The sequence below is a fragment of the Nomascus leucogenys genome, chromosome 9 (genome assembly GCF_006542625.1).
Source record: "Nomascus leucogenys isolate Asia chromosome 9, Asia_NLE_v1, whole genome shotgun sequence".
In the NCBI taxonomy this organism is placed as follows: domain Eukaryota; kingdom Metazoa; phylum Chordata; class Mammalia; order Primates; family Hylobatidae; genus Nomascus; species Nomascus leucogenys.
The window spans coordinates 88,250,891-88,277,343 of NC_044389.1; the positions used below are offsets into that span (position 1 = coordinate 88,250,891).

At 37.1% G+C, this 26,453-nt stretch overlaps 1 protein-coding gene across 6 annotated transcripts in view; it reads left to right on the forward strand.

The window, feature by feature from the left end:
• NPNT (nephronectin) overlaps nt 1-26,453 on the forward strand; it is a 76,765-nt gene that overhangs the window by 44,159 nt on the left and 6,153 nt on the right. For 3 of the 6 annotated variants that reach the window (XM_003257455.3, XM_003257454.3, XM_003257452.3), the window contains 5 exons: nt 495-629; nt 934-1,056; nt 2,718-3,113; nt 19,492-19,578; nt 20,020-20,118. In XM_003257455.3, coding sequence (XP_003257503.2) covers nt 495-629; nt 934-1,056; nt 2,718-3,113; nt 19,492-19,578; nt 20,020-20,118 — 840 coding nt within the window. The remainder of the gene's footprint in view (nt 1-494; nt 630-933; nt 1,057-2,717; nt 3,114-19,491; nt 19,579-20,019; nt 20,119-26,453) is intronic. The other 3 variants (XM_003257453.3, XM_012499613.2, XM_003257456.2) reach the window with 1 other exon arrangement.

Genomic DNA, 26,453 nt, shown 5'->3' on the forward strand with positions numbered 1-26,453 from the left:
AGTTGGGTTGGATATGCTTTGGAGGGGGTAAGTAACAGCAAAAGGAGCTGTTTTGAGGCTTTTGTAACAGTCTAACCCAGGAGATGGTGGCTTCAAATAGGGTAGTGGTGGTGGATTAAGAGAAAAGTAGACAGATTCAAATAATTTTTTTTTAGAGGTAGAATTAACTGGACTTGATGATTTGGGAGTTAAAGGAAAGAGGGTTGTTTCTAGTTCAAGAATGACTCATGTTTCTAGTTTAAGCAACTTGGTAGATACAGGTGCAGTATGTGCTAATATAGAGAGTGCAAGAAAATAATAACTTGGCTTAGAAGGATGAGTTGAAATTTGGATATGTGGAATTTATGTTGCCTGTAGGGGCAACCAGCTGGATACCGTTTATGATGAGCTACTATATGCCAGGCAACCGTTTGTAGTCAGTTATTTATTTTGAAACCTACTCTGTCTTAACATACCCTCGCTCTTCCTAAAATGCTATTGACTTATGTTTCTAGATGTTGATGAATGTGCTACAGGAAGAGCCTCCTGCCCTAGATTTAGGCAATGTGCCAACACTTTTGGGAGCTACATCTGCAAGTGTCATAAAGGCTTCGATCTCATGTATATTGGAGGCAAATACCAATGTCATGGTAATGAAACCCAACCATTGCTTTGTGTTGTTTCTTCCTAGAGCACTGAAACGTCTCGTAATTGTGGTGATGGCTGGAATGTCAGGGGCAGGGGAGAGTACTGGCGTTAAGTTAAACCAACAGACATCCAGTTCAACCACTGGTAGTTCTCAGTCTACATGTATTTTATTTCTTCTGTTTATCTGCCAATTTTATGTAGATCATCACATTGTCAAAAAAAATCATTTTTGAAACTGTATATATTTTTCATGTCATCATATTTATTTCCTAAATAAGCCTCTTCTTTTCCTACTTTCTGATGCAGACGTAGACGAATGCTCACTTGGTCAGTATCAGTGCAGCAGCTTTGCTCGATGTTATAACATACATGGATCCTACAAGTGCAAATGTAAAGAAGGATACCAGGGTGATGGACTGACTTGTGTGTGTGAGTAGCACTTGTCTCTCAGCTTTAAATTCTAGGAGGAAATACAGGATTACACAAAGGCCATTGCTAGAGAAAATAAGGAATAAAATTATCAAAGAAGTATAATTGTCATAATTGGTTATATTTGTCTTTGATTTCCACAAACAATAAAATCACTTGCTCAGGTACTTGTAAAAACTAAGGACTCAGTAATACACCATAATCTTAAGAGTATTTTGATCTCTTCACTGAAATCTCTCAATATTTTCTTTTTAGCTAAAAAGAAATTATTGAGTCCTCCCTGAGAATTTGCTTTTGTTAAAATCAGAAATCATGTCTGCCATTAGCGTTAGATTTTGATGGTAGGATAATCTGGATGTATTATACAGTTTTTCCCTCTGTTTTATGCCTCCTAACTCTACTATTAAAAAATCATTCCTGGCCAGGCACAGTGGCTCATGCCTGTAATCCTAGCACTTTCGGAGGCCATAGCAGCAGGATTGTTTGAGAGTAGAAGTTCAAGAGCAGCCTGGGCAACATAGTGAGACCCTGTCTCTACAAAAAAAAATTTAAAAATTATCCAGGTACAGTGTTCATACCTGTAGTCCCAGCTACTCAGGAGGCTGAGGTGCTAGGATCACTTGAGCCTGGGATCTTAAGACTGCCATGACCCCAGTGAGCTGTGACCATGCCACTGCACTCCAGCTTGGGCAGGAGAGCGAGACCTGTCTCAAAAGAAAGAAAAAGCCATTCCCATATTTATTTCCTCTACATTCAGAACTGTTTTGCTTTTAAATTTTTTATAAGTTTTATTTGGAGTAGTGGTTATGTAATAGATAAACATGAAAAAAACCCAAAAGTCATAATTTAACATATATTTCATGTAACAGAAGATAATTTTTTAAATTTCCTCAGTGAAATATTTACTGAAAACCATGGTGCATAAAATCATGGAGATTAAAGGGTTTTTAAAGAGTCATGTAGTCATTCCCAGTCTGGAGCGTATCATTCCAGGCAGATTAAATATTGATTCTTTTTGGTGAAGATTATCAAGGAAAAAGATTTCGCAGATGATCTTTGCAACCTCTGAAAATGTCTATTTAAAAGCAGTTGTATCTGTCAGTAAAGGGGAAGAAAAACCGACCGTAAAACAATATGTAGAACATTTACTCAAACTGTATTTATGCAAATTGAATTTATATAAAGTGTGGATAAGAAAAGTATTTGTCTTTAGACAATTCTGAACACAATTTTATAATATACATGTAGCATAGGGATACAACATAGATTCTAACTATGCATTTCTTATATTAAAAAAAGTTAGAATGTCTCTGCATTTTAAAAATTCTCATTGGTTGTTGTCTGTTTCCACTGCACAAATATTTAAAATGTTTTTATGTTGCAAATAATACATATTCATTGTGGAAACACACCAATATATTTGTTACATACATCCAAAGGATGAATATATGAATTTGTATGTATGTGTTTTTTTAATATCTATGTATAGACACACACATACATTTGTTATTTGGAAAATAGTATGACTTACAGTAGGTAATATTCTAAATGTGAAAAATGATACTAGTTGTCATTAGATGTTTTTATGTGTCTGTCAGTATAATGCTTCACTTTTTAGGGAGGAATGGTTACATACTAATTTAAGTCTTTGACTCTTTCAGATATCCCAAAAGTTATGATTGAACCTTCAGGTCCAATTCATGTACCAAAGGGAAATGGTACCATTTTGAAGGGTGATGGAGGACATAATAATTGGATTCCTGATGTTGGAAGTACTTGGTGGCCTCCGAAGACACCATATATTCCTCCTATCATTACCAACAGGCCTACTTCTAAGCCGACAACAAGACCTACACCAAAGCCAATACCAATTCCTACTCCACCACCACCACCACCCCTGCCAACAGAGCTCAGAACACCTCTACCACCTACAACCCCAGAAAGGCCAACCACCAGACTGACAACTATAGCACCAGCTGCCAGTACACCTCCAGGAGGGATTACAGTTGACAACAGGGTACAGACAGACCCTCAGAAACCCAGAGGAGATGTGTTCAGTAAGTCTAATAAATGTTAGCACATTTTCAATAGGCTCTTTATAATGACTTTTCAACCACAGGCCATGCCTTGAATAAGAATGAAACTTGTAAGAAGAACTAGCTATGTAAAGTCATATGTCCCTATTGACAAATATTGTAAAGAGCTACATAAAGAGTCAGTCTAATTGGGCAAGTAAGAAAGAATGTATGTAGCAATGGAAGGAGTATCACAAAGTCATATGGTAGATGACAGCTCTTAGCCAGTATGGGAATTCTGACATAGTTGGATTTACTTGAAAACTCTCAGAGGTGGGGAACTTAATTGTATTCCATGCTATGTTACTTTTAATCCAACCCTTCATTCATCCAGTCAGCGAACATTTTTGAATGTCTTTAGAGTGTCAAGGAGGCCTTGTATTAGTTATTGGGTTTATGTAAAGATAAAACAGAAAAGGTCACAGTCTGGTGGGAAAGATGGTTACTCAGAAGATACCAGTGGTAGTATGTTAGTGAAAGAGATCTGTGTAGGACACTATGGGAGGAGAATGAAGGGATACCTCATCAGTCTTTGGGCAGGGAATATTCAGAGAGGGCTTCCTGAGTGAAACGGGGCAAAGTGGATGAGGAAAGGAAGATATTATAGTTAACAGGGACAGCCCAACAAATGCAAAGAAGTAGGAAGCAGTGTAATAGGCAGTAGACTGCCAGTAAATTGGAGGGTCATGTCAAGGACAGATGAGAGAAGCTGGACAGCTACCCCTTGGATTGCTGTAAACTGATAGTTAGACCTACACTGGGGCTGGATTAGATCAAAGACTCCCAGATTCTTAGCAGGTGACTAGGTAAAGGGTAGCACCACCAATGGAGATAGAGGATTCAGGAAGAGAAGCAAGTTTTGAAGGAGGAAAAGGTTGTTAATTTATTACCAGACCAAAGTTTGCATTTTATAACTTTCATCTGTTCCTCATATTTATCTGTTTGTCCTGTCACTTCACTTATTCTTAGTTACCTTTGCATTCACTCTTCCCGTCTCCTCCTTTATACATTACCAGTTTATTTTGTTCCTTTTCTCATTCCTCTATGATGAAGCTAAAGTTTGTGCCTTTTATATTGAATACCTTTATAACTTTTCATCAGGTGAAAAAAATACTGACATTTATTATTCTTTAAAGGGGAAAATTGGGAGGCTGAGGCGGACCGATCGCTTGAGCCTAGGAGGTTGAGGCTGCAGTAAGCTGTGACTGTGCCACTGTACTGCAGCCTGAGTGACAGAGTGGGACACCATCTCAAAAAAATGAATAAATAAATAAAATAATAAAGGGGATAGCAGAGCTGCATTTTGCTTGTATGTGACTCTCAATTAAATTTTCTCCTCTGGGTAATTGTCCATTTAAAGAAAGATCAAAATTCTCTAATTCTGATATAGTCATGTATATTTTGGATAATCAATATAATTTTTAGGGAAACTAGATGGTATCTCTCAGAATATACATTTTATATGTGCATAACTATTTTCTGAAATTTACGTTTGTGTAATTTTCTCCTCACCCCTTCTCTCCATCTCAGATACTGTCTTTTTCTCCCTATTACTCTCCTTTTTAAATTCTCATCTCATTGTGATCATACAATGGGATTTTTAATTTATGAGTGCTTAAGTAATTATGGTATTTATATTATTTTGCTGCCTTAGGATAACAGGGAAATTTGGCTATTTAATGTAAGATGATATGCTAAATATTTTTTTCATTATGATGAAAGAATACATCTTTCTGAGAATTTTAAAAAATACTTTCTCTTTTTAAAATGTTTCTCTTTATGTCCAGTATTCCCCTCTATGCCAATACATATATGAATTAAAAATGACATTGAAGTTCACCAATAAAATTTAGTGTGATAAAATTGGGGAAATACAGAGTTCCAGTGATGTTTGGGAGCATTCATTATAAGAGAGTGTGATCTTAAAGACATGCTCTGGGAAAGCATTGCCTTGATCAAATGCCAAGGCTGTTGCATGCCACAGATAGCATTGCTGCCTTTAGAAACTCCTGCCAAAAATTAAATTCCACTCTCATTTCATCTTCAGCGATAGCTGCTTATTAAGTCTAGCATGTGTGAGAATGCTTTAGATGCTTTTTGACTTGCTGTCTCGTGGTTATAGCATATATTCTAAATAAGGCAAGGGCTCTAAGTTTTTAATTCAGGACAAATAACCAGTGTCTATTCACTGTGAAAACAGAAAGGAACCTTAGTACTATTTCAGTTCAACACCATTTCTTTACTGAATATTTTCTTCACTTCTGGCATAACTTCTTAAACCATCCTTATTCTCCACAGGTCTGAGAGAATAATTTAGCTCACCTCATTTCATAAATTTTTAGGTGATGTTAATTATGGCCACTATTTGGCAGTCTCCTTCAAATAGCCCTCCACTTTGTGTTTTTGTTTACACTGAAAGATATTTTAAAATTAATTTTTAATTGACACATAATAACTGAATATATTTATGGGGTATGAAAGATTTCTTTTAATGGAAGAGGTTGTGAAAGAGAGCTTTTCCTTATAATGTATGTGCGTTGTTGCCCTGAGAAAAGACTGTAAAGAGGCCGGGCGTGGTGGCTCACACCTGTAATCCCAGCACTTTGGGAGGCCGAGGCGGGCGGATCACGAGGTCAGGAGATCGAGACCACGGTGAAACCCCGTCTCTACTAAAAATACAAAAAATTAGCTGGGCGCAGTGGCGGGCACCTGTAGTCCCAGCTACTCGGGAGGCTGAGGCAGGAGAATGGCGTGAACCTGGGAGGCGGACCTTGCACTGCACTCCAGCCTGGATGACAGAGCGAGATTCCGTCTCAAAAAAAAAAAAAAAAAAAAAGGACTGTAAAGATATTCTAAAAGAAAATCAAGGAAGAAAAAAATTATAACAAGAACACATCTTCAGCCCAGACCTCTCCCCCAAACTCTAGACCTGTATATCAGCTGACTGCTTAACCTATCCAGTTGGATGAAAATAGATGTCTCAAATTCAACATGTATAGAATTGTTCCTCTTCTTCCCTTAAACATCCTCTACTCTCAGCCTTTCTTATCCCAGGTAATGGAACCTCTATCACCTGTTGCTAAGGTCTAATAATGTGGATTCATCCTTAATTACTCTTTTCATACATACAGCCAATATGTAAGGAAATCCTGTTAGCTCTACCTTCAAATTATATTTAAGTGTGACCATTTCTCACCACCTCCAGTGCTACCACCCTGGCCCAAGTCATCTGTCCCCTGGAATACAGGCCCAAAATCCTTTATCCAAATGACCTGTGGAATATAGCATTTTTTAGATTTTAGAAAACAAGGTACACATACTATATAGTACACACTGAAGTAGTGAAACATATTGATTTTCCTCTAGTGTTTTTACTGTGAACATATCAATGTTAAGGAAAGGAAAATGATATTAACTCAGAGATGATGTCTCACAGCATATATTTACTAGCTTGCACAAATTTTTTAATGTTAGCAAGATTTAAGGCAAATTTTTTACTTATATTTTAATTGGATCCTATGATGATTATTAAAGAAAAAAGTAGCTATCTCTAGAAAGTATAAATCGAGCTCTTGGCAAATGTGAGCAAAACCAGAAATCAGGGCTGAGCGCGGTGGCTCACGCTTGTAATCCCAGCACTTTGGGAGGCCAAGGCAGGCGGATCACGAGGTCAGGAGATCGAGACCACGGTGAAACCCCGTCTCTACTAAAAATACAAGAAAATTAGCCGGGTGTGGTGGCAGGCGCCTGTAGTCCCAGCTACTCGGAGAGGCTGAGGCAGGAGAATGGCGTGAACCCGGGAGGCGGAGCTTGCAGTGAGCCGAGATTGCGCCACTGCACTCCAGCCTGGGCGACAGAGCGAGACTCCGTCTCAAAAAAAAAAAAAAAAAAAAAAAAAACCAGAAATCAGATTTTTTTAAAGTTACGTGTACATTTGTCTATAGAGTTATAATTAAAACTACTGTGCTCATAGCCAGTCTGTGATCTGGGGCATATTATTATATCTTCCTATGCCTTAAAACAATGTTTCCTGTAAGTATAAACAAAGTACCATTGACACTGCAGTTTTTGTCCATTTGCTACTTCCAACAGAAAGGGGTACAAAACAGAAAAGTTATTTAAACTTTAAGCGGTTGGTTAGATATGGTAGTTATAATGAACTTTGGTATTTTAATATGGGGCTTAAAAATTTTCCTCTAAACCAACATTAATTATCTAAGTGTGATATCTTTAGGAGGTCTTTGTTAAGTCCTCCCAATTATATCCAGCATCTCCAAAGGCGACTGAGGTCCCTTCTAATAACTCATCTATCAGGGGAACCCGCCCCCAATATTTTAACGTAGGTTCTTTCTATTTTCCATAAGTGTCGGCTGGCTGAGAAATAAAGAGAAAGAATACAAAGAGAGGAATTTTACAGCTGGGTCTCCAGGGATGACATCACATATCAGTAGGACCGTGATGCCTACCTGACCTGCAAAACCAGCAAGTTTTATTAAGGATTTCAAAAGGGGAGGGGGTACAAGAACAGGGAGTAGTTCATAAGATCACATGCTTCAAAGGGCAAAAAGGAGAACAAAGATCACACGCTTCTGAGGAAACAGGACAAGGGCAAAATTACAAACTCCTGATAAGGGTCCAGCAAAGATCACAAGGCAAAGGGCAAAAGCAGAATTACTGATAAGGGTCTATGTTCAGCCGTGCACATATTGTCTTGATAAACATCTTAAACAACAGAAAACAGGTTTGAGAGCAGAGAACTGGTCTGACCTCAAATTTACCAGGGTGGAGTTTCCCAATCCTAGTAAGCCTGAGGGTACTGCAAGAGACCAGGGCGTATTTCAGTCATTATCTCAACCGCATAAGACAGACACTCCCAGAGCAGCCGTTTATAGACCTCCCCCAGGAATGCACTCCTTCCCCAGGGTATTAACTATTAATATTCCTTGCTAGGAAAAGAATTTAGCAATATCTACCTACTTGCATGTCCGTTTATAGGCTCTTTGCAGGAAGAAAAATATGGCTGTATTTTGCCTGACCCTGCAGTCAGTCAGACCTTATGGTTGTCTTCCCTTGTTCCCTAAAATCGCTGTTATTGTGTTCTTTTTCAAGGTGCACTGATTTTATATTGTTCAAACACACATGTTTTACAACCAATTTGTACAGTTAACACAATTGTAGTGGTCCTGAGGTGACGTACATCCTCAGCTTACGAAGATAATAGGATTAAGAGATTAAGACAGGTATAAGAAATTATAAGAGTATTATTTGGGAACTGATAAATGTCCATGAAATCTTCACAATTTATGTTCCTCTGCCGCAGGTCCAGCTGGTCCCTCCATTTGGGGTCCCTGACGTCCCACAACACTCCTCCCACCACTGGAGCATTTTTCCTTATATTTAACCTAAATTTATGAAACTACAGTTTATGCCTTTTTAATATTGTCAGATACTCAGGGTTAATGGACACAGTTGTTCATTGTCTCCAGATCCCATACTCCATGTACTCAAAGACACTTTCAGGAGATGACTCACTCTTTCTTCGTTGGGCCCAATAATTTATATTTTATTAATCTTTTCTTAGAAATGCTTTTTTTCAACCCACTTAGCAATCCTTCTGACTGGTCCTTTGAACATTATTTTCCAAATCTGTCACAAATGATGGAGTCAAAGATACATAATAGTCAAATCTGACCCAATACTGATCGCGGGGGGATTTCTTTTAACATGTTTTGTAATCTAAATAATTTCTCCTTGTTGCAAAGTAGAGATTTATGGGGCAGCTATTTAATCTCCAGATGTTTTTTCCTCAAATGGCCACATAGTGGGCACTCAAAAATATTTGTTGAATGGAATAAAATGGAATTTTATATTGGATTTAATTTTTTTCATTCTAAGTAATCCTTCATATGCTTAACTAGCTAAATTTTACTTGTTGGTTCTGATATTCCATCCCCAAATAAACAAAGTTAATTCAGATTTTGGGTTTTTTTTTTATTATCCTGATACAGTTTAGTATAGCCACTGATAATATTCTCTAGAAAATTCTAAGTCTAATATACTTCTAAATTTTAAGCATGACACTGAGAAATAGTGAAAAGCGTAGAAAAGGAATATGAAAATAGCGTTGAAACATTTGGAATTAAGGGGTTTTAACTACTACTAAAGATAGAATATACTGAACCAGAAAACCTAGTCTTGATTTCTACCTCTATTTATGAGGTACGTGACTTTGAACTAGTATGAGTATTTATGAGGTACGTGACTTTGGAAGTTACTGTGCTTTCCACCTCAATTTTTTCATCTGTAAAATTGAGGGAATATTCCCAGCTTTCCTTTCTCATAGAGTAGCTTCAAAGATCAGAGATAAGGGATCTAGTGTTTGTGAATTCTGAGTTACTATGAAATGTAAAAGATTACTGTGTTTTGTTTATCACTGTAAATAACCTTGATGGGGAGAACTTATGTGATTAAGGTTGCAACTTTTTGTGTGTGATTTGAAATATTAAACATATTTTTAAAATAATTTTTTTGAGACAGTCTCACTCTGTCACCCAGGCTGCTGCAGCTTCAATCTCTCAGGCTCAAGCGATCCTCCTGCCTCAGCCTCCCAAGTAGCTGGGTGGCTATTTATTTTTATTTTTTGTGGATGCGAGTTCTTACTGTGTTGCCCAGGCTGGTCTCCAACTCTTGAGCTCAAGGAATCCTCCCACCTTGGCCTCCCCAAGTGCTGGGATTCTAGGCATGAACCACTGCACCCAGCCTAAAAACAATTTTAGCTTGAGGGACCCTAGGTTTTTTTAGGTTATATGACTAGAAATATCAGATGTATTTACAGGGCTAATCCAGTGGGCATGATTTGAGCAACACTAAAGTTATCTGATATAGCATAAAATTCTTGTTCTTTCATTAATGAGACAGACTTGTGCTTCTCAAAGTGTGTTTTGTAGAGCATTTTTTCTCTGAAATATTACACAATTGTATGCATTAAAAAGTTCTAAGGTCAAATACATTTAAGAAATCCTAGGTTTAGCTAAGTTAAATAGGTTTCTTAACTGTAGGACTTCTCAATACTCTAATGTGCTAACAATATTGCATATCTCTAAGAGAGGCATATAGTGTATCTTTTCCCAAGTTGTTTTAACCATGGGATTATTTGAGTCTTGGGATTAGAGTTTACTGGAATCAACTTTAGGTCAGGCTGGGCTAAACTAGGAAGTATGGAGACCACACTCCACAAAACCCAGTATCCCTCACTAGTTAGCTGTCATTGTCTGGTTTTTGAGACTAATGGGTTGATCTTGGATTTAGGAATAAGGGTTTGGGAGGGCAGAAAGGTGCTGCATAAACTTAGCCAGAAAAGCAGCCATAAGTGGTGGTATGCCTGTATGGACACCATAGGTTTGCTGCGGGGGATTGTTAAAAAGCCACTTTTCAAAGACAAAACTCTGGTATCAGAGGGGTAGGAGCTATCCTAGAGCAAAGAAACTCGGAAAAACTTTCTGCAGAACCCAAAGTAAAGGAAGTTAGGGGGACATGCTTTCTGTTCTAGCAATATATAGTGAAATCTTATATAACTATTAACTATGTTTTTTGGAAAATATTTAATAATTTTGGAAAATACCCATGTTACAAAAATATTACCTGAAAAGTACAAAGCTGTACCTGCCATTTGACTCCAACTAGATATAAAATATATGTCTGCATATGTCTGGATGTATGTAAAAGTCTGGAAGGAAAAAGACCAAAATAGTAACCATGAGTATGTCCTGTTTATGATATTTTGGGCGATTTTCATTGTCTTTTTGTTGTCTTTATGCAGTAATTTTTAAACTATTCAACTGCACTATCATTGATAACAGTAATTCATTATATCATTAATTCCTTCGGAGAGGGGGCAGAGTAACAGAACCCCACTCTTCTCAGCAGAAAAGTGAGGATTCTGATTCTTAATCATGTTTATTTTATTTTGGACATACTGAGTTTTAAAAATTCATTGAAGGTTTTATTAACTTCTATTTTTAACCTTTCAGATTTTCCTTTACAATTGAATGTGATAGATATGTCCAATTTTAGCTAGGAAATTTGTATTACGAGAGGGAATATAACATCACTTGGATCAGGGAACAGATTTTTTTTTCCCCAGTGTTGTCAGAAGCCCATTTTAACTAAAATAACATAGGATGTTTATTAACTAAAATAACATAGGATGCTTATCTTAAGATGTAGATTCCTAATCCTTATGACACATTTCCTAAATCAGACTTACTAGGGAAAGTATCTCTCAGTCTTTATCTTTATTTATTATTTATTTATTTTTATTTATTATTTTTTGAGACACAGGCTCACTCTGTTACCCAGGCTGGAGTGCAGTGGCACAATCTTGGCTCACTGCAACCTAAGTGATTATTGTGCCCCAGCCTCATGAGTAGCTGGGATTACAGGCGTGCACCACCACACCCAGCTAATTTTTTTTGTAATTTTAATAGAGACAGGGATTCACATCTGAGTAGACATACTTAGTCCCCAACATTCAGCTTTTTATTCAACCAGCCATGAGCTGGATGTGAACATGACAGACCCAGTAGGGTTCCAATGCCTGACAACCTGCACCTGTCAGGAAGAGCCCCCTCCTTTCCTGCTCCCCCTGCAACACATGGTTATTTTAATAGAGACAGGGTTTCACCATGTTGCCCAGGCTGGTCTTGAACTTCTGGCCTCAAGCAATCCGCCTGCCTTAGCCACCCAAAGTGCTGGGATCACAGGCGTGAGGCACTGTGCCTGGCTGTTCTCAGTCTTTAATGTGTACACAAATTACAAGGGGATCTCGTTAAAATGAAGACTGACTCCGTGTGTCTGGAGTAGGACCAGAGACTGCGTTTCTAACAAACACAGCTAATGTTTCTGATCTGCAGTCCCCACTTTGGATAGCAGGGCTCTTTCTAAAGCATAATGGCAGCTCCAACCCAGCAGAACCATATTCTGGATGGAGTCAGAACTAGCCAAATGTAGGCTATTTAAAATATAGCAATTGTGCCTAGGCATGTGTCCACCTGACTCACGTAAAATAAAAAGAAAAGGCGTTAATAGAAGCCAGATTATAGAACATAATGTTATTAATATGTATCAGGTGCTCTTATGAGTGGCCATATCAGAGAACCAGCCTCACTGTTGCTGTTATTACGAAACATGAGAATGTGCTGCAATTCCAAGTACCAAGCAGTAAGAAGAAAATTGTTTTCTTTTACTGATTGTTGCATGTTGTCCTGAGGTTTTTCCCCTCATCTCTCTTCTACAGATTTTACAGAGTCTGTGGCTAGTTCAATCACATTGTTCTTAGTCATGGAAATATTATGGTTTTTCTGATTCTGTGTAGTGATAAGTAAAAAGATTGTTTCTGCTGAGGGGTGAAAAGGTCTTCAAAGTAGTTTGCTTTCTTCTAAATAGTAAGACCTGCAGAGACCCTGAGAAGATGCCTGATATCTCCTTGAAAATTAAATTTCTGCTAGTGTTTTGAAGGAGCGAATTGTCACTTCTCACAGGTTAGGATCTGCTGCTGTGAATTCTGAAAGTTTTCAAAATTTTTGATTTATATTTTAATTAGATCCTATGGTAGCTAGTAAAGAAAATATCATTCTCTCCAAAACGTATAAATGGGCCCTTGGTGATTGTGACCAAAGTCAAAAGTCAGATTTTTTTTTTAAGTTACATGCACATTTGTCAATAGAGTTATAATTTACAAGTATTGTGCTCATTGCCAGTATGTAATTTGGGGCGTATCACTAAATTTTCCTGTGCCTTTGTTTTCTTATCTGTAAGTCAGGGATAGTAATAGTATCTACCTCATTGGGCTGTTGTGAGAATTAGATGCAGGGGTACCTATAAAACTTTTACTGTAGTGCTTGGCACATAGTAATAACTTAATACATATTAGCTATTACTGCTACTATCGACGTTGAATTCATTTACATAGTAATGATAACATTTCCTACTTAATTCATAAAAAGACAGCCTATGCTGTTTTCTAGTTCTGAGTTTATATGTTTCTCATGCTTTTTATTATGGTTCATTACAATTTTAATGTTATTTTTAACTAACTAGATCCTTTTGAAACAAATGGGTTTGCAAGTGTGAGCTGTTAGGTGCACAGAGAAAAATGAAAATAGAAACTTGCTATTTTATTCTAGGCTTGTTACCAAATATTTAGGATACTGTGTTTTATTTAGGTGTTTGTAGTCTCATTAGACAGTTGTGATTTTAAAATAGAGACCACATCATCTCAACTTCTTTACTGTGAAAATAATGACAATAGTCTTTTCAGAGATGAATCTGTCTAGACGGGAAATTTACATGATTGATCTGATTGATCTGATGAGAAATTTGATCTGATTGATCTGAGGAGAAAGTTACATGATTGATCTGCCCATCCAGCCTGGGCAGCAGAGCGAGACTCTATCTCCAAAATAAAATAAAATAATATGAGGAGTAGTTTCCCCAGAAAGTCTGATTTAGTAAATGTACCAAAAGGATTTAGAAATCTACATCATAAATAAACATTTTATGTTATTTTAGTTCAGACCCTATTTTAGTTCAGACTTCCTATGGGATAAAAACTTCCATTCTTTCTTTAAATAGATTCTTTTGGCTTGAGTGCATTTACACCTGTCCCCAACAGCTGGTGGGCTTCTGCTCACCCTAGACAGTGTTTATGCTGCACTCAGTCCAAGCAGCCCTTATCAGAGAGTCTATTTACCACTTGCATTCTGGTGCGAAGGACTCATTCCTGGCAGAGCCTAACCTTCATGGGAACCTTTGGCTTAGAAGAGAGGAGAAGGGGAGGCCGAGACAGGTGGATCACTAGGTCAGGAGTTCAAGACCAGCCTGGCCAACATGGTGAAACCCTGTCTCTACTAAAAATACAAAAATTAGCCAGGCATGGTGGTGCGCACCTGGAATCCCAGCTACTCAGGAGGCTGAGACAGGAGAATTGCTTGAACCTGGGAGGCAGAGATTGTAGTGACCCAAGATCATGCCTCTGCACTCCAGCCTGGGTGACACAGCAAGACTCTGTCTCAAAAGAAAAAAAATTATCCTGTCTCCAGGCAGTGCCTCTGAGTCTTTCTAAAACTTTATTAAAAGTTCCTACAATACATAAAGGAGAAATAGGTGTGTCACAAAAATTGGGCTCATTGTTGATTAGCAATGTCTATGCTCCACCTTTCACCAGAGATTTAACTTTTTTGTCAATTTTGCTCTTTACTGTCAGCCCAAAGCTGTCTGTGGAACTTTGTAGATTCTTCCTATGGGATGAAAGCTTTGACAAACAAGGTCTTATTTCTGTGAGTCCAACAACCCTTTTCTTTTGGCTTATAATGAATAGATGGCTAAAACTTTTCTCTAACATGGTTAAAGAAATTTCAGAAACTAATTTCCAGCCCTTTTATTTGCTTTTCTCTCTGATCACTTAAAATTATGATGCATATGTCCTGCATCTGGAGAGAGAATAGGGGGAGAAAGGGACAGGGAGAGGAGGAGAGACCATCTCATAAAACCCTTGTCATTCATCCCTACCCTCCAATCTGTGTCTTCAAAAGTCTCTAGGTTTTGCCACCAGAAACAGCCTTCAGAATATTAGAATAATTACATAAGTACCATTCTCTTCAATGAACTAAACTCCTAAGCATAGAAGTAATTTAAGACAGTGTTATCTTTAATCATTTAGTCCAACAACAAATGCCAGAACTGGCCTGGGTAATGCCATAGGAACCACCTTGTTTCCTATGAAACAGAAAGAGAATTTGCAAACCTACCTTTACTAAATAATGCTTACATTTTGCTATAGTTACTCTTGGCAAGAAGTTGAGCAGTGGGAGGTGTATATGATAATATTTACATTTACTGCTCTGTGCTTACTCTTAATGTTTTCTGGGTAAAAATATACAATTGACTATTTGGGAAACTTCATTTGTGAACACAGGTTATATATGATCACATCCCTGGGGAAAATACATATTTAGTAGAAAGTGCCTGGCCAGCATTTCTTACAAGGACTTTCCTGTTCCTTTTTGTGGCTGATTTTACCCCTGACTTCGGGGCCCAGTAGCCATTAGAAAGTACTGTGCTCCTCAGCCCAGTCCAACCATGCCTTTATCCAGCTGTCACTTGCTTCAGTACCTGTACATTCCCTTTCTTTTAGTTTATGCAGAAGGCTGTAAGAAGCAACAGGCAAGACATATCTTTTGGTAGGTAAAACATGAACCAATTGTATAAAGATTCTGGGGACATTTTCTAAAAATATATGAACATTCATGGTTGATGTTAATTTTAGTCATAATTGCCCTATGACACCCACTCTCACCTTCTTCCTGTTCATTCTCCAAGCTACTACCAGAATGGTCATTTCAGCATGCAAACCTGATCTTGGCACTCCTCTGTTAATCCTTCAGAGGCTGCCAGTTTCCACCAGGATAATGTCCAAAATATTTACAAGGCTTTAAAAGCTCCTGCACACTCTGCCTCTATCTCCAATTCCATTTGATGCCCTTCCTCGTGCACCTTCTTCCTGCCTCCCTCCCCCCATAAGGTCTGCAGTGATTCTGATGTTTCAGTCCCCTCTCTTTTCATTCTCCAGAGCCATAGCTCATAGTACTTCTTCTTATGTCATAGAAAAAGCATCACTTCTCAGAGATTTTTATGACGTGTATCCTCCCCAGCCTAGCTTAGCCAGTCCCTCACTCCCCACTCCCATACTCACTAGCATCCTCTGCTTCTTTAAAGCACACATTACCTGGGGAAATTGTTAAAAATCTGCCTTCACTTCTAGAATGTAGATCCCATGAAGGCAAGAGTATGCCCAATGCTTTATAACAAGCTCTTAGCCCATGCTTTGTATAGCTGATGCTCAGTTTCTTGACTGATTGCATAAATGAGTGGATGGAGTAGAAGGAGGCAGGATGCATAGACAGATGGTGGAGGAATTGTATTGCTAGCACTTCTCTGATTCTTTTTTAGTTTCTAAATTTATACCATTCTAATTCTAAGAATTAATGGTTCTACAGAGAATAGCAGGTATGCATTTGTTTTTATGAAATATGTATATTGTGTATTTAAGTTGAATATTAGCCAAAGTATGAAGCAGGGAAAGAACAATTAGAAAAATCATGTACCAATGTCTATCCTGGTTATAGTTCATTTTTGGACATGGCTAGTCATTCATTTTAATTAACATTTTCTGCATCAATCAAAATAGCTCCCTTGAAATCAAAGAAAAATGTTTGAATTTTACAAACATATTTCAATTTCATAGCCTTGCGTTCAACAAGTATCAAGTCTATTCTAAGTTCTCTTTGAGTAACCAAAATACAAATAACAGACATGTAATTGCTATTTATATGTGATCTAACAGAATCCTCTTTTATTTACATGTTTTAGGTAAGTTTTTTATTCATATTTATATTTTTTCTTTTTACAAACCTAAAAACATAGAATTATAAAAAAAGTGAACCAACACAAATGAAAAAAATGTCATTTCTAATACTTAGATTACCACTATTAGCATATTGGCATATTGGTGTATTTATCCCTCTTTAGTCCTTTTTTTTGGTTTGTTTTTCTTGTACGTGATTGTGATAATAACATAATACTCCTTGAATGATTTGTTCTGCTACTTATTTCACTTAATATTTTCACATAAACTCTAAAGTGTATCAGGGAGTGGGTAGTGTTTTTTCTCTTGATACTTCAGTGGGATGCCCTTAGTAATCCCATACTGGTATGTGTGAGGAAGGAAAATTAGTTAAATAATTTGGTATGGCTATAGAGTAGAGCACACAAAATTGTAAGAACCAATAGCTTCTGAGCACTTCTGGTCTCTAAATTCCTTGGAGTGTTTCCCAGTGGATTGTAATGAAGGTATACATGATCATCCGCTGCTAAATTAAATGGTTCTTGGAAACCAAGTACATATAATATTAATAAACCATCTGACATTTTACAAGTTGTTACATGACTAATTCTTTGTGTTGCCATCTTCTAACTGTATGATCTAATCTCTTCCTTTCTCTTCAACCTCATCCCATGCCGCTTTCTTCATTTCTCAACATCCTCCAGCCATTGTGAACTCCTTTCTCTAAATTTTCCAAGCACTTTCTTTGTACTTGCTGCCTGAAACCCTCCCTCTTCCCTAACCCCAATGCTATGCTTTTTGCTTGGAAAGTTTCATTCTTCCCCTTTCAGTTTAAATTGTGCTTCCTCAGAGAGGACCTCTTGATCTCCCTTTTTATAAAACAGGCTCCCGGTGCCAGGAAACCTTTACATCAAGATTCGATTTGCCATTTGATAGTCCTTCATCTGGGAGGGAAAAAAAAAGGCGGGGTGGGGGAGCTTGAAAAACTGTCATAATGTCCCTGGAATGTGGTACTTTTAAGAGTTGAGCCTATTCCATTTTGGAGATGATTTACATAAGTTACAACAAAAGAAGGGCACAAAAACATGATTGTTCTGTGGAGTTTTTATAACTTTCTGTCACAAGAAAGAAAGCACGCTTGCCTACAATTTTGTAATATTTCTAGTAAATAAAAGAGGCACTCCCCCTCTCAGAGCACCAAATAAGGAAAGTGTAATTGGATGTCACTGCTGTCAGTCATCTGGGCTATAAAAGAGAGAGTGGGGTTGCCTCATCCCTGGACATCCATAGTCAGCTGTGTCCCTAGAGCTTCTCTTCTGTCATTGCTGCCCAGCTGGGTATATTGCAAGTATGGATTATAAGAGGCGAAGGGACTTCACTGTTTTAACGTTTGAAAGAAAAAGGAAAAAACTCAGAAGTAGTAAGCTAAAAACAACTTGTGCAAATATTATGGGATTATTACTTAATTTTAAGAATTTTTGCTAAAAACAATAGGAACATCATTGAAAAAAGAGCCCCTTTGAGTGATGACTGTTTCATAGTGTTCTACATCTCCTACTCCCTGCCTTATGAAAATAAAGCTAATTAATTGAAGTTCTGGCAAAGAGAAGGGAGTATTCCTTGGCCTTTGACCAAGAATTCCCCTCACCACCATGAACATTCCCACGCATTTCCCCACCAGTTACTGTCTGTGATGTCTTCCTTCCTAACTCTTACCAAAATCTCAAATTACAGCACTCATTTATCTCCATATTTAAAGTCTGCTTCTCCCATTAGAATTCAAGCTTTGTAAGATCCAGACCCTCAGTCTTGTCTACCCTGTTCACCCTGTCTCCTTAGTGCCCGCCACAGTGGTTGGCATCTGCTTGGCCATCAAATATGCACTGATTGAATAAATAAATCAATGATTTAAAGAAATCAATTATTTTGTTAAAGTAGATTCTTATGCTTTGTCCCACTTGTGTCCTTTGAGGAAAAGTGTTGAAATACTACATGGGGTTCTAACAGGATCTTTGCATTCACTTAGTAAACACTTATTGAGTGCCTGTCACCAGGTCAAGCCCTGGAAATGCCGCCCAAATAAGACATGATTGATGCCCTCCAGGACCTCAGAGACTAGCAGAGGGACAGACACATGTGTGTAAATAGCTGCAATTCTTTATGAAAGTGTGTAATAGGGGCTTATAAGCATGAACTCTTGAGGTACAAGAGGGAAGAATTTGATTCTGCCTGGGGCAGAATCACTCCACAGAGGCAGTGTTATTTATGCTGGGCCTTGAAGGAAGAGGAGATTTTTGGCAGGTTAATTAGCAGGAAAGAGAGCATTGGGTCTGAGATGTGAAAATGAATGGCATGTTTGGATAGCATTGTGTATTTTGGTGGGGTAGATTGTAAACTCTAGCCCAAGAAGTTTGAGTTTGATCTTAAAGGAGCCAGGGAAACTGTTTAAGCAAGGGAGGCCATGGTAGGAAATGTATGTTAGAGTGCAACAATGTGCAGAATTCATTGGGATGGGGAGTAGATGCTGTGATTAGAAACCAAACCATTCACTTCCATCATAGGTATTTTCAGTTAAAACAACCTTAATTTAAAGATCATAATAATGTATCTTTTGTAGAGATGAACTTTAGAATTTCATAGAGATGAATAGTTGGCTAGAAATTCGTTGCTCTATTAAAATGTATTTTCCAGATAAAGACTTTTTAAGTTATTTTTGTTGAATTTTAGAAACTTTGGAAAATCATTTTTAAAAAATTTACCCAGATCAATGTTGCAGTATAAATCACTGCAGAACAAAATTTGTGAATCTTCATGTGAGATATAATTAAATATTTTGGATTCGTCCAGATGAATAAAATGACTAGGTCTTTTCCTCCTGCCCTTGTTAAAAGTAATGCCTCTTTATCAATACCTCACACAGACACACAAAAAAAAAAACTCAAAACCTTTCTCTTGCAGTTCCACGGCAACCTTCAAATGACTTGTTTGAAATATTTGAAATAGAAAGAGGAGTCAGTGCAGACGATGAAGCAAAGGATGATCCAGGTGACACTTATACTCTTAGTGCCATCATAATGACATTTTATTGTTTCTCTCCATGAAAATAACTTTTAAATGTAGATTGTTTGGACCATTTGGGAAAATTATACCTGTTTTCTTTAACAACTCAGATTTTCTTTGTAGTTAAATCAGTTGAGCAAAAATAATTATGAATCATCATTTTCTTTTAAAAAGGAAATCATATTTTATAAGTGATGATGTAACATGGTTATAATTTGGCAACACTTGTGTGTTCTATTTTTACAGATGATGCACTATTGTGCTGAGAAAAGATTAATGTAATTTCCCTTTGGTCTCGTGGAAAGAAGCTCTGGTTATATGGATAGGAGAGAACACTTGTTGTCTAGATACCCCTAGTTCATAGATTCATTTGTTGTTTTTTGTTGATTTTCTGATCCACTCATCTTTCTCGTTATTTCCTTGTAGGTGTTCTGGTACACAGTTGTAATTTTGACCATGGACTTTGTGGATGGATCAGGGAGAAAGACAATGACTTGCACTGGGAACCAATCAGGGACCCAGCAGGTAAAAGCATTTCATTTAACTTTTTCTGGTACACATTTCAATGTGATACTATCTGAAGACTCCACTGCTGCTAATCAAGTCTACTGTAACACATCTCTGTATTTACTTGATAAAGACGGTCAAAAAGGACCATGCCTAGCATTTATATTTCATTTCTTTGAGAGAGTTAAATTTGTTAGCTATCAACTAGCACTATATTATGGGAGACAAGTAGTTAATTAAAAGGTCAGCTAATTTCTCTCAAAAAGCTCGATACATAAAATATTTAGGTTAATTCTTGCAAATAATTCTCAAGTTATTTGTAGCACCCATTCCCAGGAATAAAAGAAGTAATATAGTGATATATCAGCCATGGTAATAGGTATTCCCCAGTTGTTTTTTCTTTGTTTTTCTTTTTTTTTTTTTTTTTTTTAAGATTTGAGTGGTAGTAGAAGGACACAGTGGAAATTTCTATAAAGTTGTGATTATCCCTCTGAAAAAACTTCACTCTAACTTGGGTGCCGAAGGAAATGGTTACAAATCACCACCACTCATTTTATAACAAAAGGTAGATTTAGACATAGTTCCTTGGAAATCAACAGAGTTTTAAATTGCACAATTCCTATTAATCTAAAGTTTTAGTACTCATAAGTCATCTTTTCTTCTAGATTCAAGATAGCTTTTCTCCCCTCAGTAGTTAAATCTTTTTTTTTTTTTTTTTTTTTTTTTTGGAGACAGAGTCTTGCTCTGTTGCCCAGGCTAGAGTGCAGTGGCACGATCTCAGCTCACTGCAACCTCTGCCTTCTGAGTTCAATCAATTCTCCTGCCTCAGCCTCCCAAGTAGCTGGGACTACAGGCATGTGCCACCATGCCCAGCTAATTTTTTGTAATTTTTAGTAGAGACTGGGTTTCACCCTGTTAGCCAGGATGGTCTCGATCTCCTGACCTCATGATCTGCCCACCTCGGCCTCCCAAAGTGCTGGGATTACAGGCGTGAGCCACCGCACCCGGCCAGTAGTTAAATCTTTTATGGATGAGGCCTACTTAATGGAAGGGTGAGGAGTTTGGTTTCATTTTTTTTTCCTTTTTATACTCCTGATTCTAGATTTTAAGAAGATACAGAATGTGAAGGAAAAGCGTGTTATTCATTTATTTTAAAAGCCTAGTTCTTGAATACCATACCAGGTAAGAGCACCAAACACAGAAAAGTTAACTTGAGAGAGCTCATGATATCTTAAACCAGCTCTTCTGAAACTTCACTGTGATTGCAGAGCAGCTGAGGGCCTCATTAAAATACAGGCTTTCATGCATTTCTAGCAGGCTCCCTGAAGATCTCTATGGTGGTCCTCAACACACATTTTGAGTAACAAGGTATTAAAAAATTAGTCCAAAAATATATTCATTGCATCCCCTAAGTTTGAAATAGAGATATACTTAAAAATTAAAATGTGAAGTAAATTCCTAAAAATAGGAATATTCAATAAATTCAAATTGGTTCCTACATTTCTTTTAGTTGTAAAAGACAATATCATTTAGTGCCTCACACACAGTACTCTCAGTCATTCTTGCATTACTGTCTTACTCATTTAAAGTTAACTCTGAGCAGAACAGCATTATGATTAATGTCACAGATTCTGTGAATAAGAGAGAAACCAACATATCTACATATGTGTGTGTGTGTATATATACAATATAAAATACCTATGACAGTCCTAGCTTATTTAAAATCTCATCAATTTTATTTAATTGTAGCAATTTACACTCCTACCAACAGTATTTGAAAACCATCCCCAACAGATATTATAAAAGTATTTTTTTAAATCTCTACCAATCTTATAGGTGAAAAGGAATCTCTTTTAATTTTACTTTGCATTTCTTTTATTGTGAAAAGTTGAAAATGTTTTATCATTCACTCGAGAAGCAAGTAATATTGTCTTTATTTCACAAAGGAAATATTGACACCCAGAGAAGTTATCTGTTTCCTAAGGCCACAGAGCTAGAGAGTGGTGGAATTAAGTCCAAACCACTCTGTACTACTCATGCAGGCTCCTAGACAGTTCAATACTCAGAACATCTGCAGCATTATTGTGTTTTTGACTGTACCACAGGCTGGCCTCAGTAGGTGTGCATGTGGTAGTGTGCATGATCTGATTAGCAGATCACAGACCTGTAGATTAGACTGACTGACCACTGACCTGGAGTAGTTTGCTACAGAAGGAGGGATCTTTGACAGTCATGTATGATACAATGGTGAATAATATTTACGGTCATAATGAATGATTCCTTCAAGTAAGGTACATTGGGGAGAGTAATTCGTGCTAAACGTTTAACAGGAGAATTCACTGCACTTCTATGTAAACAATCTATGTAAAATACTTGATTTTTAGAATTTAAACACTGTATTTTAGAACCAATTTGGTCCTTTTCAACATATTTTTATTATGCATTATATTTGTAAATATTTAAATTTGTTGTGACCCAAATCTCCCTTTCCGTCTGATGGAAAAATGAGAAGAAGTTTAGAAATTAGAATGGTAGACAAAGAAATTTGAAATCATTATTGGACTGTGTTAGTACAGAGCAAATTGAAAGGAAGAGAAGCCTGCTTGAGTGATTGGATAACTCATGATGATTGGCTATGGTCCCTGGAGGATGCTTTTCTAGAATTGGTCCAAGTTTTTACCAAGAACTTAGATAAATAGGACATTGAACTTAATATTGAAGATAAACTGACCAAACTACGGTTGACTCAAATCTGGAGAGGAAAGTGACTATGTGTGCTGATACAACTAGCATTCAAAAGATTAGATTAATGGGTCACAATTAAGAAGGTGAAATGTAATGGGGTTGAGTCTAAGTTATGGCTTATAGTCTAAAAACCAGTCACACATCTGAGTGAGGGGGAAGACCTGACATATCACTAAGGGTAGAAGACTTTAGAGTTATAGTGTGTAATGAAATCAATCTAAGCGAACCTTGTGATGTTGCAGCCAGAAATATGGACCATCTCTATAGAAATATGGTATGTTTCAAGAATGAAAAATCCACTTTGGTTAAGTAGTGAATCCACTTTTGAGAATTCTTTTTTTCTAATATGAGAAGAACAGAGTTGGTCACTTAGAAGAGGATGACCTGCATGGAAAGGTATCTCCAAGCTTGTGAAAAACAGGCAAAGGAACCATAACATTTAGCCTGGAGAAGAAATGATGCATCAGGGTTCCTTTTCAAATAATTGACTAGGGTTAGAGTTGTTCTCTGACCAAAAGGGGATGAGAACAGGATTGATGGGTAAAAAATACAGGGAGATTCATTTTGGCTCACTCTCATCTAAAAAGAGAACAGGCTGACATGGAAAGAGTGAGTTATCTTGGTGGAAGCATTTGACTGGGTGACATATGGCAAGATATTGTTAAAAGATTTTGAGCATCAGATAAAAGTTGGATTAGAAAACCTTTAGACCAGTTCTGAGAGCCTGATTCAGAATGGAATGTGGAAATAGTCCCAAGAAATTCAGTGAGCAGGGTTCTAGCTTGGAAAGAAGGATGGGAAGACCAAAAGATGGCAGAGAGTTGGAAGGTAGGATATGTGAGGATGGAATTGCAGAATATATTTTTAGAATATGTTGAGAGAATTATAACCCAGCGCTGATGGGAAAATACTAATAAAGCTTACCTTTTCATGGCTTTTTCTTCTAGGAAATTCAGGCAGATGGAGTGTGTGTGTGTGTGTGTGTGTGTGTGTGTGTGTGTATCGCATGTGAAGGCCAGAGAAGAATATGAAAAATCGGCTAGACACAGTGGCTCACCGCTGTAATCCCAGCACTTTGGGAGGCTGAGGCAGGTGGATCACCTGAGGTCAGGAGTTCAAGACCAGCCTGGCAAACATAGTGAAACCCCCTCTCTACTAAAATACAAAAATTAGCCAGGCGTGGTGGCAGGCATCTGTAGTCCCAGCTACTCAGTAGGCTGAGGCAGGAGAATCACTTGAGCCTGGGAGGCAGAGCTTGCAGTGAGCCGAGATCACACCACTGTACTCCAGCCTGGGTGACAAAGCAAGACTCCGTCAAAAATAAATAAATAAATAATAATTTCTGTGTATTATTGTAATTACCAAGCTAATTATTTACCTATTTCTATCTAGATTATACCACTTATAAAAGAATATGTGTTTGCATATCCAATTATGGATGATTTTAATGATGTGCAGTTCTAATCCAAGATCCAGATTTGTAAATATTCTTATATGTTAATATTTCTAAGAAAACTCAAAACTCACAACCTTAAGAAATAGCTGCAAAATAAGTGCATTTGCTAGCTGCCTTTCATAGTGCTATTAGGTTTTATCACATTCAGTCACAGTGAGATGTGAAATTAACAATGCCTCTAAGAAATGGAAAATTGTGCTGCTGACAGACATGGTGATATGCTGCAGGTATGTAGCTGTGGCCCTGGGGACACACCCTTCTCCTGTGTGTGTCAAAGCTAGAACTAAGGCCCTTTTCCTGGAACCTTGATCTCTGGAGAACAAGGATTAAAGGCAGCTGACTCAGCACTCTGTCTGCCACAGATAGCTACAAGGAATTTGCTTACATATGTATCAAGTATGCCAGCATGTACATACAAGTATGTCTATTTCAGCATTAAAACATTATTTTAAAAAACACATAAATGTAAAATAAATCAACAATATAAGTGAAAGCTTTCTACCATCCCTGACTCCCATTCACCACCTGGCAAGATGCAGCCAGTTTCTTGATTATGTTCTCAGAGAGATATTTTTGGATACAATGGCATTCTCTTCTGTGCCTTGCCTTTGTCACTTATTGATACTACCTTAAGAGTTAACAGGAAGAACATGGACTTTGAAGCCAGAATACCTGGTCTGGAACCCAGCACCATCACATACTAGCTTTGACCTTGAGCAAGTTACTTAAATGGAGATAATAAGTACTATCCACTAAACATAGGTAAGGCATTTCAAGCAGTGCCTCACCCAGAGTTACCACTAAAATAGTATTAGCCATTGTGGCTGAAGCATGTGCCCTGTCAGTACATACAGAACACCCTCATTCTTATTTATGGCTGGCTGCTATTCCATTACTCATCAGACGTACCACAATGTATTTAGCCAGCCCTCCACAGAGGAACATAAGTTGTTTCAAGACTTTAGGTAGTTCAGACAATAGTGCAGTGAATAACCCTATACGTTCATTATTTAATATATGTTAGACTGTATCTGTAGAATAAATTCCTAAAGGGGGAATTGCTATGTCAAAAGAGAATTTATATTTTGAATTTTGATAGATTTTATTAAATTGCCCTTTATAAAGGTTGTAGCAATTTACACTTTTGTCTACAATATTTGAAAACCATCCCCAATATATTATAAAAGTATTTTCAAAATCTTTGCCAATCTTATAGGTTAAAAGGAATCTTTTAATTTTACTTTACATTTCTTTTATTGTGAAAAGTTGATCACATTTTCATATATTTGTCATTTTTTCTGTGATGTTCTTTATTTTTCTTTAGTATTTTTATTGATTTTTGAAAGTTTTCTATACAAAAAGAAAAATTATCCTTTTTTAATGTGTTGCAAATGTTTAAAAACATTTTTGTTTGTCTATTTTATGGTATTTTTATCTTAACATGCAAATTTGGAAACTTAAATGTTCTTCATTAAGAAATTGGCTAAATGGTTATTGGCATACTTGCAGCAATGCAAAGTGTATTTGCTACCATAGAAAAATGGTTATACAAGAAGCAACTTACAACACTGCAAATATAGTATTCCTTTTTTTAAAAAAAGTTCATATTCATGTGCATTTATGTGAATGTATTACATAAGAAAAGTTCAGAAGTCAAAACCTTCACAAATACCTCTAGATTTTGTAAATTGAAAATTTAAAGGCACTAACCACTACAGAATTAAAAATAAATAAACTAACATTTTATAATCCAACTTTCTGGTCAAGTTTTGCAGCATCTTTTATTTACCCTCCCTCCCCAAAATTCTTCAGATATTGTGATACTGTAAACTGAATGAATGTTTAATATAATTGTATATCACCAGAATTATGAAATCAGAAGTGGAAATTTCAATAGGTAACTTGCTTGACACTGAATCAATTTTTCCCTTAATGTTCCAACTTGTATCATTTCCTTTATTACAAAGGGCACGAATTCTTCAAGGCAAAAGAAAAAAAAAAACAGCAAAAGCAAAACCTGGTGCACATAGAGTAGCTCTACAGAGGAAGAACAATCATAACCTCATTTATCATGTTGTAAATTTTAGAGTTTTAAATGCATATGCAAAGAATACCTTGGTGTGTTAGGTTGTCTTGTTTGCAGGTGGTGTCT